Source organism: Scatophagus argus, chromosome 10 (assembly GCF_020382885.2).
Source record: "Scatophagus argus isolate fScaArg1 chromosome 10, fScaArg1.pri, whole genome shotgun sequence".
In the NCBI taxonomy this organism is placed as follows: Eukaryota; Metazoa; Chordata; class Actinopteri; family Scatophagidae; genus Scatophagus; species Scatophagus argus.
The window spans coordinates 6,561,592-6,580,619 of record NC_058502.1 but is presented as its reverse complement, the minus strand read 5'-3'; the positions used below and the strand labels follow the sequence as shown (position 1 = coordinate 6,580,619).

The 19,028-nt window shown below is 42.4% G+C and overlaps 1 protein-coding gene across 15 annotated transcripts in view; it reads left to right on the top strand.

Annotated features, from left to right (window-relative positions):
- akt3a (v-akt murine thymoma viral oncogene homolog 3a) overlaps positions 1–19,028 on the top strand; it is a 51,770-nt gene that overhangs the window by 15,572 nt on the left and 17,170 nt on the right. For 14 of the 15 annotated variants that reach the window (XR_006844558.1, XR_006844555.1, XR_006844551.1 and 11 more), the window contains 3 exons: positions 11,295–11,420; positions 15,326–15,437; positions 18,560–18,704. Coding sequence is in view for 6 of the 15 variants with exons in the window: in XM_046402464.1 (XP_046258420.1) it covers positions 11,295–11,420; positions 15,326–15,437; positions 18,560–18,704 (383 nt within the window). In the remaining 9 variants the exon portion in view is untranslated. Of the gene's footprint in view, positions 1–4,032; positions 4,881–11,294; positions 11,421–15,325; positions 15,438–18,559; positions 18,705–19,028 lie in introns of those variants that run through there. The other variant, XM_046402467.1, reaches the window with a different exon arrangement.

Sequence of the window (19,028 nt, the reverse complement as noted above, 5' to 3'; positions counted from 1 at the left end):
AAACAGTGAGTGAGGTGCAGATGTCTCACAGCATAGAGGCTGGAACATGAGGTTCAATGGCACACTGCTGTATGAGAAGCGATGGAGGGGGAGAACAGAGAAGAAAAAAGGATGAACATCTGCCATATTCAGATATTGCTCCGTGGTTTGAGTGTTTCTGCACAATATCTCGTGTTTGAATAGACCAGGGAAATGGCCTGCTCATAGCACCAACATTTTGGTGGTTTCACATATATTCTTACAGTATATTTTACCAATAATGCAGAAGCTGAGTTTTTTTTTTCCTGCATCAACATAATAACAATGATAATAATGAACTTTGTTTGTAAGCACTTTTCTTGCCAATGTAACAAAGATTATTACATTAACAAAATAAATAAAAACAGACAAGGCAGTTAAAATAAGACTAAAAAGACATGAATACAGAAGTAATAAAGACAGTAAAAATAAATAAGACCTAATGTATAATAATAAAAACAGTATAATTACAAGCCAATCAAACATTTCCAACATCACAAGAAAGAAAAATTTTGAGACACAATTTAAATGTATTTAGAGAATTGGCATGCCTGAGTTCAGTGAGCAGAGAGTAGTGTGTACTGTATAACTGCTTATCATGAAGGAAGAATTTAGTGTAGTTACTGTAGATTCGTTATTAATATTCTTGAGAGTATACTAGAAATTGGCCCCAAAAACATCACTTCGGAATTTGTTCTTTTCAGTTTGATTTAGAAACATAATATAAAATCGTAAAATTGAGATTGCATCCTGTGGTCAAAGAATTTGAGTTTTTTTGCCTGTTTTCTAGAAAAAAAAGAGTAAACAGAATGATACAACAGAATAAAAGGATAATATAGCTAAATAAACATATTCATATTCACATATTATTTTTAGCAAGGGATTTGCCTTTCTTTCTGATTCCTCCTGATTACAACTTAAACAATATATGCAGTCATTTTTGTTTTGTTTTAAATTGTCTCAGAGCCTCAAGTGCCGGATGCTGGCCAGCTGAGGTGGACGCGTTGTCAAAAACAGCCTCTTAGACAAACAGACGTTGCAACTTGACAAACACCAGCTCTCAGAAAAAGGTGGGGATGAGAGAGAAAGACAAAGAGAGAGAGAGAGAGTATTTGTCTCCGATGGACTGACATATAGAGCTGTCTGTCACCTCAGAGTGTGACAGACAGGCACACAACAGTCACTAATTGCAATCACACTGTGATTTTGTTAGTCCAAAGTCTACAGCAGTTCATGAAGTTACACTGCCTAATCAGGCAAACAGTATCTTGTAAACAGAAGTCACATGGGCTTACAAGTAGCTCTTTTATTGGGCAGTGTTTTGGTAAACTCTCTGCGTGAGACATCAGGGATTTTTAACAGCAGATGAGCCGAAACAAGTGTGATTCCAGTCTCTGTATCTTAGGCATGACAGTTACGCATGATGGAGCATGACTGATTGTGAGGGAATGTGTGTTTTGCCCTTGCTTCACTCTGTAATGTTTTGATTTACAAGCATGATTAACTGCGGCCTATCACAGGTCTCCTCATATTCATAAAACTGCGATTCATCTGGATTTAATTATGTGTTGTATTTCTAACAGTCGCTTGAAGCCAAGAACACGGAGTGGTGTCACAGTGCGGTTACTTGTTGGCATCGCTCTCAGCTGTCCACACAAACAAAAGTTAAGGATGCAGCGTTTCGGTTAGGATTCAGCTTCTGCCGTCCCCACTGTGAATGCACCCTGATGGACAGATGGGCATACACTTGGGCAGGTGGAGAGACAGACAGGTAGCCAGGACAGAGGGGGAGAGCAGAGAGCAGCAGTTAGTGAGGTGGAGAGCACTCACTGTCGGCCCTTGAGCGCAGCACATGAATGGAACCCTTAGAATGAGGCACGGCTGGGCTGGTGTGTGTGGGCGTTTGTGTGTGGAGGTGGACGAGTGGTGGGGTGGGGGTATTGAGGCGGGGGAGGACACTTGACAGTAGTTGTGGTATAGTACTTGATTGTTTACTCGTGGCTGCTGGGCCAGGGCTATTGTGCTCTAGTGTATTTGTGCATGTGTGTGTGTATTTGTGTATGAGAGTATGCTGTGTGTAAGTGTGTGCATGTATGTTCGTTTAGAGGCAGACAGGGCAGACATACAGCACAATGCTTCTTTGCAGATTTAGTATTGGGGGGGGTGTCACAAAAGACCAAGAGGGTCTTATGTTGTCCACACACACGTATACACAACCACACGCATACACACGTAACGGCAGCTGCCACACCCAGTCGAGCATTTCTGAATTAATAATACAGAGCCAGCCACTCTGGAATAATAGTGACACACACAAACACACATAAAGCTTTGCACCTGTTCACCACTGCTGGACAGGGTTGGGCTGCTTGGGCTCCCCCCACCCTCCTCATACACACACACACACACACACACACACACACACACACACACACACACACACGCTCCTTGTTGCCTGTGTGTTATGGGCAACAGTTAGACAGCTGTGTCTGTCTCCTGACCCTCCCCTTCTTGTTCTGATCGACAGCTCTTCTCATTGACCAATTGGTCCAGCTGCACTCTGTTTCTCAGATTGGCTTGTTTTATATCCAGCGAGGAAAAGGAACAGAATAAAAATTTAAATGTCAATGTCAGATTTAAGTGGGCAACCTTAAGGCCATTCCTGTGTGCAATTATGAATGCTCCATATGAATATAACAATTACTCAATGAAAGAAGTTGCCTGATTATTAGCGTATTTTAAACTTAAAACAGGTGACAGTTAATATTTATAATCGAACAAAATTACACTAATTGTTCTGTTTGAAAGGACTGTAAAAGAAACATAGTAGTCCTTGGTTGAAAATGATGACACATGAACAGGGCCTACTCTTTTAAAGATGATTTGCTGTTGATTTTATTTTGTACAAAGGTATATATGGTGTTTTAGAAACAAATCGTATTTAATCTGAACTTCAATGACGTAAAATAAATGAAGAAATCAGTTATGCCAACACACAATGCCACACAATGGAGAGAACAGAGAGAGGCAATATAGCAGCAATCAGTGCAATTTGATTAGCCTGCTCATTGGCTGTGTGTGCCTTTCCTAATCGCATTGGATCCACTGCATTCTGAACACAAGCAGCGTGGCATTCATAATGTTATTGGGTGTTTGGATGCAGGGGCTTTTTGTACTGGTTCGCTTGGATTGTATTTTTACCTTCTTGACATGCTAGAAGACATCCAAACAGAGCAGTCTTTGTATTTTCAAAGGAATGATATGCCTTGTGTGTCTGTGTGTGTGGGCAGATGGACACATGTGGAGGTAGGGGAAATAGACCATCTAACTGTGCTGTGTTTAATATTCTTCATATGATCCAGACATATTAGCGTAAAAGACAGGACTTTCACTTCTTTTGTGACATTTCTTTTTCATTTGTTTCATTTGATACACTATGTTTTTACGTTCCTTTTCTTGTGGTTGAACCCGTCACAGCTACGCTGCTAGACTGTAATAACCAAACTATGAATTAAGATAGCCAGTATGGAAAATCTGTAAACAGTTACTGTTATTTGTGAAAATACCACTCTGTAATGTGTGAGGATAAGGGTTCTTACTTGACCGGGCGCTGACCCAGCCTTATGTACCACACAGCAGAGGTCACACTGGGCCCAGGTGTGTCTCCTGGCATTAATGTTCCTGCTTCACAGGACAGGCCTCGGCAAACAGAAGAGCACAGAGCAGGAAGCCAAAACGCAGGGCAGAGGGGCCTTTACAAAATCCTTGGAATTACTTTGTACATTTCTATAGCCTTCTTTGGTATTTTATTCTTTGGTGTTACATCATTCTTATTTGGAATACGAAGAAAAGCCTCAGTGTTTGGTGTTGAAACCGGGCCTGTATCTACATTAAGCACCTTTAGAGATAATTTGCTTTGTGAGAGTTCCTTTTTCTAAATGACTCATAATGTTAGAACAGAACACATAGATATTCAGAAAGGAAAGGTTGTATAATCCTTTGTTATAAGGTCATAGCTGGCCAACTATGTCTCTAATGCCTAATAGTTGATGTGGTTAGGGGGATCTACTCATCAGTGTGGCTCTTTGTACATTATGTACACTTTTAGTACTTCCTGCTGTATTTTTCCTCTCTGAGAACAACTGTGTATTGGCATATGTGATAAATGAATGTTCTGACATATTACGCATTAACAGTTCTTCATGTAATTTGCCATTTCTCCCTTTTCTTGTCGATGTCAGGGAATCTTGCTTGACCTGGACCTTGAATTTGTTATTTTGAAAATAAGGTGAAGTGAATGATATTTTAATATGACTTTGTTTGTTTAATATGACCAGTTATAATATACAGCATGTCAAGAGACGGATAAAGTAGTTGCATTAATGAAATAAGACAGTAAGCTTGAAGTCACTGTAGCTGAGTGAGCTTCTCCAACCTTCTGTGTGAATGAGTGTGTGTCTATAAATGTGAGCATGTGTGGGTGGGGGTAGCTGGGTCACCACAGCCTCCTGTCTGGCACAGGTGGTGTTGAACAGCAGCCCTCCAGCTAAGATGCTAATAATGCTAACACCGCACTAATCCGAGGGTGCTTTAGGAAGCAACGGACCCTGCCTCCTCCTTAACAACACACATGAACAAACACTCATGCACGCACACACACGCACATTCATTTACTTACACACACACACACACACACACAGATTTAAAGTGTAACGAATGCCTGCATGCAGAAATACTCATACTTTGGCTACTGTGCATCTGTCAGTCACTCTCCAGCTCAGTGTCAGCATCACAGCGGTGACCACCATGCTCCAGGGAGCCACCACCATCTACTGGACTGTAATGGTACTACAGCAGTGGAGGTACAAGGAACACAAGAAGAACATGCAAGACAAAAAAAGATGACAAGGAGGAGAGAGGAATTTATACAAAAAAGAGATATAATTCTCAGTTTTATGTATTTGCAGTATTGTGAACCTGTAATGTGTTGGCAGTGTGTGGGTGTGTATGAGTGTGTGTATCTGCATGGGCCTCCTTCTGCATCGGCTGGGGGGGCAGAGCGGCACCAGGGCAGCCTGTTTACAGTATGCACATCCAGCATAGTCTACCAGGAGGATTTGGCTGTGTTCAGCTGGCTGGATGAAATCTCCCAGTGGCCCCTGAGGGATGGCCACACTCCCATGGGTTCCCACTCAGTCTGGCCGCCCTGTCTCAACTCTCTGTCACTGTCATAGCCTTAACCGCATACACCAAGGCCTACACTGTTTCTTTCATGCTCTCTCTCTCTCTCTCTCTCTCTCTCTCTCTCTCTCTCATTCACTCATCCTTCACTCCAGCATCCTCTTCATCTCTAAGCTGCTGTAGCCTCCATGAAGTCTCAGTCCACAGACTGTACCACAAGCTTACTCCCACACTACCCCTTTAAACCCAGCTGTAGTCCCAGCTTCAAACTTAATTTTTTTGTTAAATCTCTTTTCCTCCACGTGTTCATGTGTTGTGTTATCATTTGCCCAAGTAGGAACAAAAATGCCTTCTTCTGGACTTTTACAGGTAACACACACAGCACCACTTTTGTGTCCTCAGTGATGGTCGCCGCATTTAAAGCACTCATGCACACATACTCACTAACACCAGTCCAGTCCCGATGTGGTAATGAGTCTAAATCACTCTAAGTGGATTGGCTTTGAAGAGCCTGGATTCGCCTTAAGATGTCTGAGCATGTTGGAGTTAGAACTGCTGGCGTTGGGGTCACACACAGACATACATGCAAACATACACATGCACAACGAAATAGACTGGCCAGATTGTGCAAAAAGTCATTTCTTCCATCTTTATTCACTGTTTTCTCTCCATGCTGTTGTGCACCAGCCCTGCAACCTGCGTTCCTCTCTTCTAGAGCTCATGAACAGACTCTGAGACAGATGTCTTCCTCAAGCATCTTACCACACAATTCCCAACTTTCTTAACCCCCAATGCCCTGTTTGCTACACACATTCACCTCCGCCTTCCCCTCACTTGTTCCCCCCATCAGTTACCTGCCTGATGTTTAGCTAATCTCTCTTCCGTCCTCCCTCCCCTCCTCATGTATTACTGCTTTTGCTCAAGTATTAGTCACTAATGCTCAGTACACAAGCATATGAAACCCCTCCCCACACTGTTGTGTCTGGAAGTGTATTGGCCTTCGCCGATAAGGAGATCAGCTCAAGCAGCCGGCCAACCATTTTAGCTCAAGCCCACTCGTCAGTATCACTGGATTCTGCCGTTGATACAATGGTGCAAACCCCACAGTGCTACACTGTGCATTAGGGACTTACATGCCTTACTTGCCTACAAGAGATCTAAAACATTTAAGATTATACTTGTAGCCTTCTTAATCCAATTGAACTCTATAGCACATATGACTACTATGACCACTTTTTTAGTGCTGTTAAAACACAATAACACTCCACCTGAGGGTGGTTTTTATTTTTAATAAATCTTTCAATATTCTGGTCTAGAAAATGTCAAGGAAGACTGAAACTTCAGCTATTGTTGCAGTTGCTCAAATGACCTAAATGATTAAACTATCATAAGAAGAGTTTATTTATTAATGTTAAGGCCACTTAATGTTTAATTCAAACGTCGCCCCCCCCCCCCCCCCCGAAACAACATAATGTAGTTTAGTAAGGTGCCCAGTAATCACACTCGCAACCTGCCCGCGAATACACCTCTCGATAAGGTCAGTGTTCTGTTACCTTCCTCTTTGGTCAGTCGGCTTGTCAGTCAGTGGGACGCAGTAGTCATTTGCTCGGTCATATGGTCCGGAAACATGTTATTTATTCTGTCCCATTTCAGCCAAACACTACTGCTCTGAACACTGAATATGTGTGTATGTGGATGTATGTGTTGTTGTCATGTGGCCAGACGACACGTTCCTCTCCCTGCCGGTGAGCTGCTGTGTGTGTGTGTGTGCTGGAACGTGGCAGAACATCCCCTCCACTCTCTCCATCCGTCTCCCTCTACCTCCACACACCACCACCACCCGCCACCCTTCCAGCTCCCAGAGTGCCAGTCACACAGCCCCGTCTTTGTGCCATCTGCATATCAGCTCCAGCCTCGGCCAAAGCATTAAATTAAATCCCTGTTTGGGTTGATTAACAAATGGCTGGTGAGCTCACATAGTTATGGAATTATTTATTTAATTGTCATCAAGGTTTTTCCCGCTTTTCATCTGTTAGTTGGTCTCTGCTGAAACGTGGCAATCCGGCAAAGCTGAAGGGAAGAGGTGTGCTGGTGTCCTGAAGGAGTGAGCGCGAGACGGAGAGGCAAAGTTTGAGTGTGCTTCGTCTCTGTTTCTCTGGCTGAGGTTCAGCCTTGCCATTTGTACCTGTCACCTATTTTTCCTCTCTGCATTTCTCTCTCATTGTCTCCCCTTTCCCCCTCTGTCCTGAAATGAATAGTTAATCAGACCGCTAATTGAGTGACAGTTACTCAGTGCGTTGTTGTAATTGTCCAATCAGAAGGCTTGGAACAGACACAGTCACAGCTGATTCATCTCTGCCTCTTACTTCTAAATCCACAAGCTGCAACTGGAGGATGTGCCAACAAGATTTGTTTCTCCTAGAAATTCCATAACAACTTTTAAAAAGTCTTGTTTAGTTTTTAATCCTTACTTTGTCGCTTGTACTGAAAAAGGTGAAGATGAAAGGTCTTGAGGGGCTTGGAAAAAGTTTGCCACCTTTATACTTTTCCTTCAGCATTTAATCTTACAGACTTCATTGTCAGTTTGTTGTCAGTCATCCCGTAATTTAATATATTCCTACAAGAAGATTTGACTAAATTACGAGCCTGCATCCAATTAAAACATCAAATTAGTTGGAAGAGAGCACTTCAGAAATGCTGTCTCTATTTTCCCTCAGTTTTGAACACCTAGAGTTTAAATCCACCTCAAAATGGTTCATCTTATCCTTCTAAATATGCTCTGTTCCTTAGATCTTCTAGATCACCCACGGTGTCCTTTATCCTGTTGTTCTAACAAGAAACAAGAGACTCTTGTTGTTTTAAATGCTGTATAGTGTAGTATTTACTAATTGGCCTTAAGGGAAAAGTAAAGTTGTGCAGAAAACTAAATGAAACTGAAGTGAGGAGTCCGAGAGAGATGGTGTGGGAAGGAGACCGGCTGTTCTGTTTTCTCCAGCAGTCCAAACTAGAGACATGTGGCTCCCCAGACAAGCTGTCCAGAGTGGGAGAGCTCGCTGGACTCATTACAGGCAGGGCCAAGACGGGATAGCTTGACAGAACACCATTGGATCATTCAGAGAATTGGAACAGTTGAAACTGAATTGTGTTGTGTTTGTGTGTGCATGTACGAGCGTGTTCACGCCTGTGTTTGTTTGGAACGGCATGTGTGGACAACTGTCCATCTCTTCTCTCCGTCTGTGCCACCCCTGGCTGCCCCCTCCCCCGCCCCCCAGTGGACGTGTACACAAACACACGCACATGCACACACACACACACACACACACATACACATACACGCTGTCTAGGCCCAGCCAGAAGGATTGCTTAAATGTTTTCAGTTGTACTGGACAGCTGAGCGATGAAGTGGCCAGCCACAGGCTTCCATTGGTTGGACACTTCATCTAGAAACTGACTCAGAGAAATGACTGGACTTGGACCAGCAGGCCAGTCATCACTGCCAGTTTATAATAGTTTTATCAGTTTAACTTTCTGTTTATCCTCATCCATTTTGTCAGTCAATACATTGCTTTCCACTCTTCCACTTTGAAGTCAGCCAGAGTTTCTTTTTTCCAGATCATTTGTTTTTTCCATCAGTAAGATGTATTAGTTACATGTCTTGTCTGACATGAACCAACACAAATCACAGAAACACCTGCACAATACAAATAGTGCTGGTATTTTCCTAAGGTGGAATGACCTTTGACACACTGTCTGCAAAACTTTTTATGTCTCTGGGACAGTGATGGCCGTGTCCAGATTGACTGACTGATTAGTATTTAGTAGTCAAACGTCAATGTCGTTGTTACCATACGTTTTTGGCCAAAACACAAGAATTCAAACATGAATTCTGAAAAAAAAAATCACACAAATGTCTAATAGGATAAAAGCTTAAGCTTAAGGTTAATAAGAGCTTCAGCCGATTGTCGTTGAATCCTGCATCTCTTCGTAGGTTTTCCAAAAAAGGGATCACATGCACATTAAACACACACACACACACAAAAAAAATTAAATAAACAGTTCTGTGGAATTCACTCACATTCATTTGCAAAGTACTAATATAAGTAAAATTTAAGCACATTAGACATGCTAACATTTATTCTTACCCCAGGGAAGCAAGACGTCACAATGTACATCCAGATGCTGAATTGCTTGCATGCAGCCTGCTTACATGTATTATATGCAATATTGGTTTGGTAAGAACTGATGAGATATTTTCTTTCTGCTGACTTACAAAATGTTTCCCTCCATTTCTTTTCTGCTTTGCTTTATTTATTAATTTTTTTCCTTATGCCTTCTCCTTCTCCCACCCCTCCCATTCAGCTCCTTTCACAGTAGCAAGTGATCCAAAGAAGATGCTTTGTTTCTGAAAGAACAGGAGAAGGAAATGGGAGAGGAGGGGAGAGTGGGTGGATTTGTGAAAAAGAGGAAAAATAGAGTTGGAGAGAGGAGAGGAGTGAGAGGTGTGATGTGGTAATCCTGATGACGCACTGGCATCCAACAGCATTTTTGTTATCTGTGTGTCTCTCTGTGTCCCTGTGTGGTGGTTCAGATCAGCCCCCCCCCCCCATCACCACCTCACACACACAAACACACACGCAGACACACAACCCTCCACCACCAGCGACATCCAGAGGTACCGGCAGGCCCCGCAGTCACACGGGCCCTTCGGCGGAGCAGGTGTTTTTCTGCGACGTGTTAACGAGCGCGGCCTGCTGTCATTTCCGCTTTAAATGGATGTCACAAATAGAACACACACACACACACACATAGACATGATGCCTATTCTCCTCTCCCAGCGAATTAGCCTGAGAAAGGTGATCAGATGTGTTGCAGAGCTTTGTGTGCATGCGTGCGTATGTGCCTGCATGTGCCTGCATGTGTGGGCTATGGGTGTGTTAGTATGTCTTCACAAGGTGTGCGTACGTGCGTGTGTGTGCGTGCATGACCAACTGGTTAATTAAAAAGGTTTGAGAAGTAGAGAACATTTGTGTCCTTCTGTGGTTTTTATTTCTGTTGTTTGAAATGGGAAAGTGAAATGTGTGCACAGCTTCCCAGCTTTGGATAGTGTTGAGATTGTCAGTTTCTTTCATCAGGGTTGGGTGTCTCAGTATTACTTCACCCGTGTACTCTGTGCTTACGAGCATGTGTGCGAAGGGTTTCATCCCTGTATTTGTACTCATCGTACCCGTCCGACTAGGTGTGAATCCACACGTGTGTACTTTAATCCATGTGTGTATCAGTGCTGTTTCCAGTAAGTGTTATCAGCCTCTGTGGTGTGGAAATGTTTGACACTCGTGTAATCCTGCAGCGGGTCATCTGATAAAGCTGTGGTGCCACCTTAGTGCCAGTCTGTGCCAGCCAGTTGGGTAATACTCTGCCACCAGCTGCTCAGCAGATGTTGTTATTTGTTGCTGCGCTCTAAGAAGGGTTATTCTCCATGTGTAATCTTATCACATCTCATGTCATCTCATCTCATTGCTCTTCTCTTCCTCCCCTGGTGTCCAGTGGTTTGTGTGTGTACGTGTGCGTGTTTCTAAATTGTGAGTTCACGTGTGTGGTTGTGTGTACTTGTGTGCGCAGTATGCTTTGCTGTGTGTTTGGTAGAGGGGTCATCACCCCGACACCTGCCCATGTATCAGCCAGATGATGTTTCTGGCATGGATAGTTTGGTTGTTGTGCTGGTAAACATGTTTTTGTCATTTTTTTACACGATAATCCGATCTGAATCTGGCAAGCAATGTGGGAGTCATAGAGATAGTGTGTGCGTGTGTGTGTGTTTGTGTGTTTGTGTCTGTATAAACACTGCAGCCTGTATATGTGTGTGATATCCTTTGGACAGATGAGATTTGAATGGGGAGGCTCTGATCTGTCTTGGGAATAAAATCTGTATTTAAAATCATCATCTTTGTCATTATTGCCTTGTCAAATTTATTACCCCTGGGTACACTAGTGCCTTCAGTGTCGTCACCACTATTACCCTCAATAACTCAGCTGTGTTTGGACCAAGTGTCTGATTGAACTTTCCTCCCTCTCTTTATGTCCGTCTTTTTCTTCAGGTGAATACATAAAGAACTGGCGGCCGCGTTACTTTCTACTGAAGACAGACGGCTCTTTCATCGGCTACAAAGAGAAACCACAGGATGCAGACCTGCCCTACCCCCTCAATAACTTCTCTGTAGCAAGTATGTTTCCTACCCTTCATATATCACAACTGCTTCTTGGCACTGGCATCTCCCTGTACCCATATCCTTACATTGTATATACAAAGAAATGTGTCTTTGATGTCGGGAAAGCACAGTCCACACATAACATGCTTATAGATTCCCAACTGAAAGATTCTGCTTTTAGATTCATGATACATTAATTTTTAAAATCTTTTTTTGCTTTCTTCTTGCCACCTTTGCTTTAAACACGTAGTAAAAGGCTGTAAACTTTTTAATCCTAACAAGAGGCAAAGAAACAAGTAGCAATATGTCCAAGTATCTCGATCTTTTCCTAATAAATTGCACTCATATACCCTGGATACCTCTCTGTAGGCTCATAATTAATAGTGATGATGATACTGTGACGCCTGCTGTATTAACCCCTGCAGGGAACATTTCAGTTTAGAGGAGAACCTCTGCAGGTGGTAGGGAATCAGTGTATCACTCTTGCGCACCCCAGCAGGGAATTGAAGCCATGTCTTCCAGTTGAAAGACATGTAATAGACAATATACTCTAATTTTTATATTTCTCAAAGGCCAATATGTATCACCTCTGTTACGCAAAGTGCCAGGAGATGTTGCTGAAATGTTCTTGCGATTTCATCACACAGAGCCACAGTGAAATGGCTATTGCATCAGTTTCACTCTTGACTCTTGTCACTCATCAGTCTTCACCGTGTTTTTAATGCTTTACAGAATTCATTGAGGGCTCTAATTAACCATTTATCAGTATATCATCTGTCTACACCTGGTTAACAAGCTCCACAGAGTCCTTGACATGTGTAATTAAGCAACTAATGAGTTAACAAGATTAATTTTAATGTCTCTCAGTCTCATTACCACCACCATCACCTCTCACTGTAAAAGCAGATTGGCAGTTAACTTTGTGTCTGCGTTCCAGGTATTTACCTTGGGAATAAAAACAATGGTCACGCTGAAATCCCATAATCTGACAGAAGAAAGTACTGACTTATTACTAACTGTTAGTACTCAGAATGCATTTTGACATTTAAGCTGACATCACGTATTTTTTAAGACACAGTACTAATAAAAACAAAGTCAGAAAGTTCACTGCAGCAGACAAAATCAAGTGAGACTCAAGTGAGAAAAAGATCACACACAACGTGCAAATATCCAAAAGACTGAAAGAGACAGGCCAAACAGTGTTAATGTAAATATTAGCAATAAAAGACTGGGTATAATGTGCTCCTGTCACTTAGTATTACTAACAGCTGCCTTCAGCTGTAGGCAGGAGACTGTTTTTTTGTCTTAGTCCAGAGGAATCATTATAATCCAGATGAAATGAGGTTAAGGCATGGGTGAGCCTTTATGAGTTTTGCTTAAATTTTGGAAAAGTAAACAGGATTTTCTAATTATTTGATTTTCTGGAAAGATGAAAATAAAAATAGACACAGATTGTTGGTAGATCAGTGCTCATGGTTCTGCTGGAGTTGTTTACTCTATTTCATGTTCATACATCACTGTCCTTTGAATGTAATCTGATAGGTGCTAAGCAGATGCAGATGTCACCATATTTACTCACTTATTTATATTTATTATGCTCATAGTTAACACTGTGATGCTGCACACGACCTCAGAGTTGGACATTCCATCAATCATTGTTTTTCAATGAACATATAATTAAAATGAAACTGAATGGCTTTGGTCCAAGAAATCCTGTCAGCTTTTTAGTTGAATGGCTTTGGGAAAGCGCCGTGGAGAACATCGCGGTGAGGGTTGGTGATGCAGGGGACGATAGGAGAGGCAGGTGGGAGAACAGGAGAAAAGGTGCAAGATGAGGGTGAAAACAGAAAGGAAAATGATGACGAATAGCAGAATACAAGCTGATACCTCAGAGAAAATGATAAAGAATGGTACATCTAAGGACAGAGGAGGAGAAAGAAAAATAGGAGTCCGGAAGGGAGGACAAGTATGGCGAATGAGCGATGGGAGTCGATCGGAGGGGGCAGAGGGAGAGAAAATTGGAAACGTGGGGAGGAGAGGCAGAGAAGAGAAAAGTCAGAGATGGAAGGATGATTTGGGTGGAGAGCAACTGATGAGAGATGGAGAGAGAGGGACGGAGGGATTGGAGAGCAAGGCTTTTGTGGATGAAAATTGGGGGAGAGAAAGGGAGGATGAGGGAGGAGAGGAGGGGAGGAAGATCGTCAGTGCTGAACAGACAGGGAGGAGGAGATGAAGACGGGATTGGAGAACGAGGAAAAAGGGGAGAGGAAAAGAGTTTGTGAGGAGGACAAGCCAGGCCATACATCCGGCCCCGGCTGCTTGGCACAGCACTGGCACCGCCACATCTGTTGCCCAAAGCTGGGAGGCCAGGTGGTGTGTGTGTGCGTGTGTGTGTGTGTGTGTGTGTTTGTTTATTTGTGTGTGACTGTGTGTGTTTATGTGTGTGTGAACAACAGAAGTGGTCAGATGGAACAGAGATGGTACAGGCCTGTTCCCTGCAGAGGGACTCATACATACAAGCCTGTCTCTCTCTCACACACACACACACACACACACACACACACACACTGATGCAGCACTCCCATACACACACTAAACTGCTACACAGATTTCTCAATTTCCTGCTGTGGCAAACCCACTTTCAGCTAACATTCAAACTTTGATATCACTTTATGTGTGTGTGTGTGTGTGTGTGTGTGTGTGTGTGTGTGTGTATTTTGGCATCAACCCATAGCATGACCTTGTTTCCTGGCAGCGCAGCAGGCCATGTTCACAAGTCAGGTAGTAACTTCTTTGTGTGTGCGTGTGTGAATTTACATTGAAACTCTGCCGTGTGTACGACCTGAGTGGTGCTGTCATTAACCTTCCTGTCTATATTTAGGCTGAGCCATGACATGCTGTGCTGTGCCACACTTAAACAGAAAGTAATTGGAAGACGAGATAGCCGAGGAGGGAAGAGGAGAGGACACGGGTGGAGGAGAGAGGACAGAGTGACAGGAGACAACAGGAGAACAGAGGGGAGGATGAAATGGGAGAAGGGGAATGCAGGGTGATGTATGTAGAACAAAGAAGAAGTCGGGGAGATGAGAGGAGAGGATGGATCATTATGCTCTTTTACATCAGCTCTTGTCCCCAATAACCACAGAGACTGCTGAGGCACAATGAAGATGCATTCCTTCCCACAGCGATCTCACAGCCCCATCTGGCTATGTGTGCGAACGTTTCTGCGTTTGTGTACTGTATTACGCATTTGTGTAATAACGGCCTACTGTAACGGCCATTTTCACGGAAATGTGTCTCTTCGGATATTCGCCAGATGCGTATGTGCTGCAACAGGAAATATTCCTTGGCACAGTAAAGCACCTTTATTTGAATTGTGGACGGCTGAAGTTATTGCCCATTTTTAAACTAAAAAGTGACAAAGAGCAGTGTTGCTGGAAGATGTCAGTTATGTGCATTAAATAAGTGAATATTGGAATTTAATTGTTTCTCAGGGCAAGTAGAGCAAGGAAGTTTTATTCATGTAGCAGGCTGTGTGACGAGTGAATCAATTAGCCTCATGTTACAATGCAAACAGCATGTTGTGAAAAATATGGTAAATAATAAAAAAAAATGTAATATTAGCAGAACAAAACAACAGAAAAAAACCTCAACAAAGTCACCAACCCACAAAAAAGACTTTGATGAACCCTCCGTCACACACGCAAACGTTATCTGCTAATAAGCCTGAGAAAACAAACAACTGTGATGGGAAATCAGCTCACCTGTGCAGGACGGAACTAAAAGCACCCTCATCAGATCTGATTCTAACTCTAGTTACATTCACAGGCTCCCGGCTCTCCTGAGTACTGTTGTCTCTCTGTCCTGTTGTTGTAATTGTACCGAAAAGACAGCACTGAACCTTTGGCCTCCTGTTTCAGAATGTCAGCTGATGAAGACGGAGAGGCCGAAGCCGAACACCTTCATTATACGCTGCCTCCAGTGGACCACTGTCATCGAGAGGACCTTCCACGTGGACTCGCCAGATGAGAGGTCAGTTCCCTAAAGACTCTCAGTTCTTAGAGCACTGTCCTGTTGTTGTTTGTCAATAAACTCTGTGTCCTTTTGCATTTGTCTAATGAGAACTCTAATCATACTCTATACACAGACTCACGTAAAAACTGAACTTTTTATGTACAGGTAATGTCTCAGTGCAAGCACAGGTTTTGAATGCATACTGTTTGTATTATTGTAGACTATTCTGACTTTTCTCTAACAGCAGCAGTTGGAATGAAAAATTGGCATTTAAATTAGTTAAGACCTGCCAATTAAAACATCCAAATATTTGCTTCCTTTTCCTCACATACCACTTCACGCTTTGGCTGAGGTTTTTAAACTTAATTCACTTTCAGTTCAACTTAGTTCTTCTTAAGAGATCGTGACATTAGACTGAACATATAGATGACATATAAATTAAAAAACATTAAAAATGTAAAAGAAAAAGACAAAATCAACAAAAAAAACAAACAAAGCTAAAAAATAAATAAATTATTTGGGCAGAAGTATCAGCAAAGGCAGAGGTATGTGTGAAGAGGGTTGTACTGTAGAGAGTTTATGTTTGTTTTGTTGTGTGTGTGTGTGTGTGTGTGTGTGTGTGTGTGTGTGTGTGTGTGAGGGAAAGAGAGAGGGTGAGAGAGACAGAGTGGAAAGGAGACCTTTCAAGTAGCGTTGGCATAAATTCTCCAGCTGCTCAGTTCCTTTCTGAGGAGCTGAGGTGTTTATCTCCAGAAAATGAACAGCTTTGCCCAGAAGACCACAGATGCTTCTGTGCATCCTTTGAGTTTGTGTGTGTTTTTTATGTGTGTGTGTGTGTGTATGTACATGCACGCGTGTGTGTATTGCAGCTGTCTGTCCAACTTTATCTGTTTTATATGTTGCTTTATAAGAGTTTTCCCTCTTGATAATCAAATAAACATTTCAGAGTTGTGAAACTAATAACTTACTATTATTGACAATTTTATAAAATCAAGTGTGTCCAATATTCAGTTCTATAAGAGGACGTCTGTAAGCTCCAGATGTGTGTGTATTTCACTGTGTGCGAAAACGTGTGCGCCATTGAAGTTTAAGTTGGTTCGAAAGTGTGTGTGTGCATGCGTGCGACACAACTGGGTGTCTGTCTGTGCTTTTCTCTTTCTGTGTGTGTGTGTGTCTGTGTGTGTGTGTTACTGTATTTTTTGTACTGTACCAGTGCTGGCAGGGCTCCAGCTACCACAGCCCCAGCCGTGAGCAGCGAGGGTGGCACGTGTTGGCATGGTGCCCAAATGTAGGCAGGCCCATTATCTCTCATTAGCAAAAAAAAAACCTCATTATACAAAAAACACTCTAACCAAGAGAGAGAGCATTTATCTGCTGCCTGACCTTGAGAGAGAGTTCCCATTGCTTTTCATGTGGCTACACACACTCACACGTGCACACACGGGTGCCACAAATTGAGTGCTCCATTGTCGTAGATGGAGTGTAACTCGAGTTTGCCCTTGTTTTGGAGTGTGTAGGGTACGCTCAGAAGTCTTTGCAGTAGAAAGGGATTCAGATCTTAAAAACACACACAAACACACACTGCTCTGTTTAGGTTCAGATGGAGTGTTCTTCCAGATCCCTCAAGGAAACATATGGACATCTAACTCAAAACAAAACAAGAGACACAGGGGTGATCGTTAGGGAGTCAAACAGGTTTCATTATTATGATCTTCTCACTGCTTATGCTGGGTAAAACTATTTGAAAGTGCACACTCATGAAACCCAACTTGCTTCTCTTTAGTCCGGAGGATTTCTGAATATTTGAATATCATCGTTGGTTCACCTCGGTTTGGGCTCTCTGTTGTCTTCTGCTAACATGTCACCCTTGAATGTAGCACAGGATTAACACGGTTTGAGTGAAGATCAGTAGGGAGAAAAGTTCCAAAAGAGAAGGCTTTCTGATCCCAGTTCAGTTCAGTTCAGTCCCAGACAGCATTTTTAAAATCTGAAATATTATGAAATATTATTTATTAACAGCGTGATTGTCCATTAATCAGATTTACAATTTCAGGACAAAGATAAAACCGTAGTAATAACAACCCGAGTTCTTCTTCTTCTTCTCTTCTCTTCTCTCCATCAGAGCAGAGGGAAGCTTGGTCCCATGTATAAACCATTATATTCATCATCGTTAAGTACAGTTAACGTGTCTGCACATCCTGATGCATGGCTGGCCTTCTGCTACAGATGATCATCATACACACAAGTGCACGCACACACACACACACACACACACACACAAATCAACTCACACATTTTCTCTCAACAGATGTTGAACAACAACGCTAATGGAAAGTCAATGGGGAGGAACAATGTTAGCAAACAACAATGCATTGTTCTCTGTAATGCATGGGTGTGCTTTTGTGCACACACTTAACACACCCTCTCACACACTTTTACACACACTTACATACACATGTGCGCACACAGACTGGTCGACATTAGTTCTGCTCCATGATCGTTGCTCATTTGGTTGATTCTCTTGTTGACCATGTTTCCCCTCTGTTGAACAAATAGGTGTTTATGTTAATTGAAACCATTTTAGCGCCTTTAAAAACCTGCTTTGATAAGCATGCAAGCCGTCCTAGTGAGTCTGTGACCACTACTATATTTTACACCTGTGTAGAGTGTTGGTATCTGAGATGATTCGGTTAGATATTACTGTATGTATGTATGTATGTATGTATGTAAAGTGTAAAGTTTCCCTGAGCACAAGGCAACCTACTCGGTTTGCTTTCTTAAAATTTGGTCACCAATTCAGCCCCCAGTGATATTCAGTTCATTCATAACAAAAACATAAATAAAGAATTACATCAATTAGAATAAGTAATGGAAGCATTTAATCCTCACATTTGAGTCACTGGAACCAGTAAGCGTTTTGCTTTGCTAAAACAATTAATGGATTGGAACTGATGGAGGATTGAATTATCTGTCAAACAACTAATTCTTGAAGATGACCTTCCAAACAATGAGGAACACTGGATTTCATTAAATGAAAATGCAGGATCTCTCAGTTATTCTCACCCAAATAAACCGTATTGCTTGTCAGAAGCATTAGATGGGATAAACTTGATCCAAACTTGATCTTGTTGTAAACTCAGAGATGAGTGGACAGAGGCCATCCAGATGGTGGCTGACAAGCTGCAGAGACAAGAGGAGGAAAGGATCCAGTGCAGCCCCACCTCCAACATCGACAACATGGTCGAGGAAGAGATGGACATCTCCACCACACACCACAAACGCAAGGTAACATGCGACAACAGACACGCACACAGACAAACACGTACTCACTCTCACACAATCAAAATGCAGAAATTATTCCGGCTGTTCATTGTCTTGTAATGGGCTATTACCTTTGACTGCTTGCAATTTTTAAAATGGTTCTCTCAGTCACAGGTTTGAAATAGCCCCTGTAACAACAAAGGCAAATTGGTTTTCCCAAATTAAAGTGTTCCAGCAAGTAAAAGCTGTCATGCAAAGTAACTTCTGTAAATGTTGTTTGTACCAAAGGCAAAGGTTACATTTGGGTAAAATGTACACTCGATACATGAAGTAAAGTAAAACAGTTTA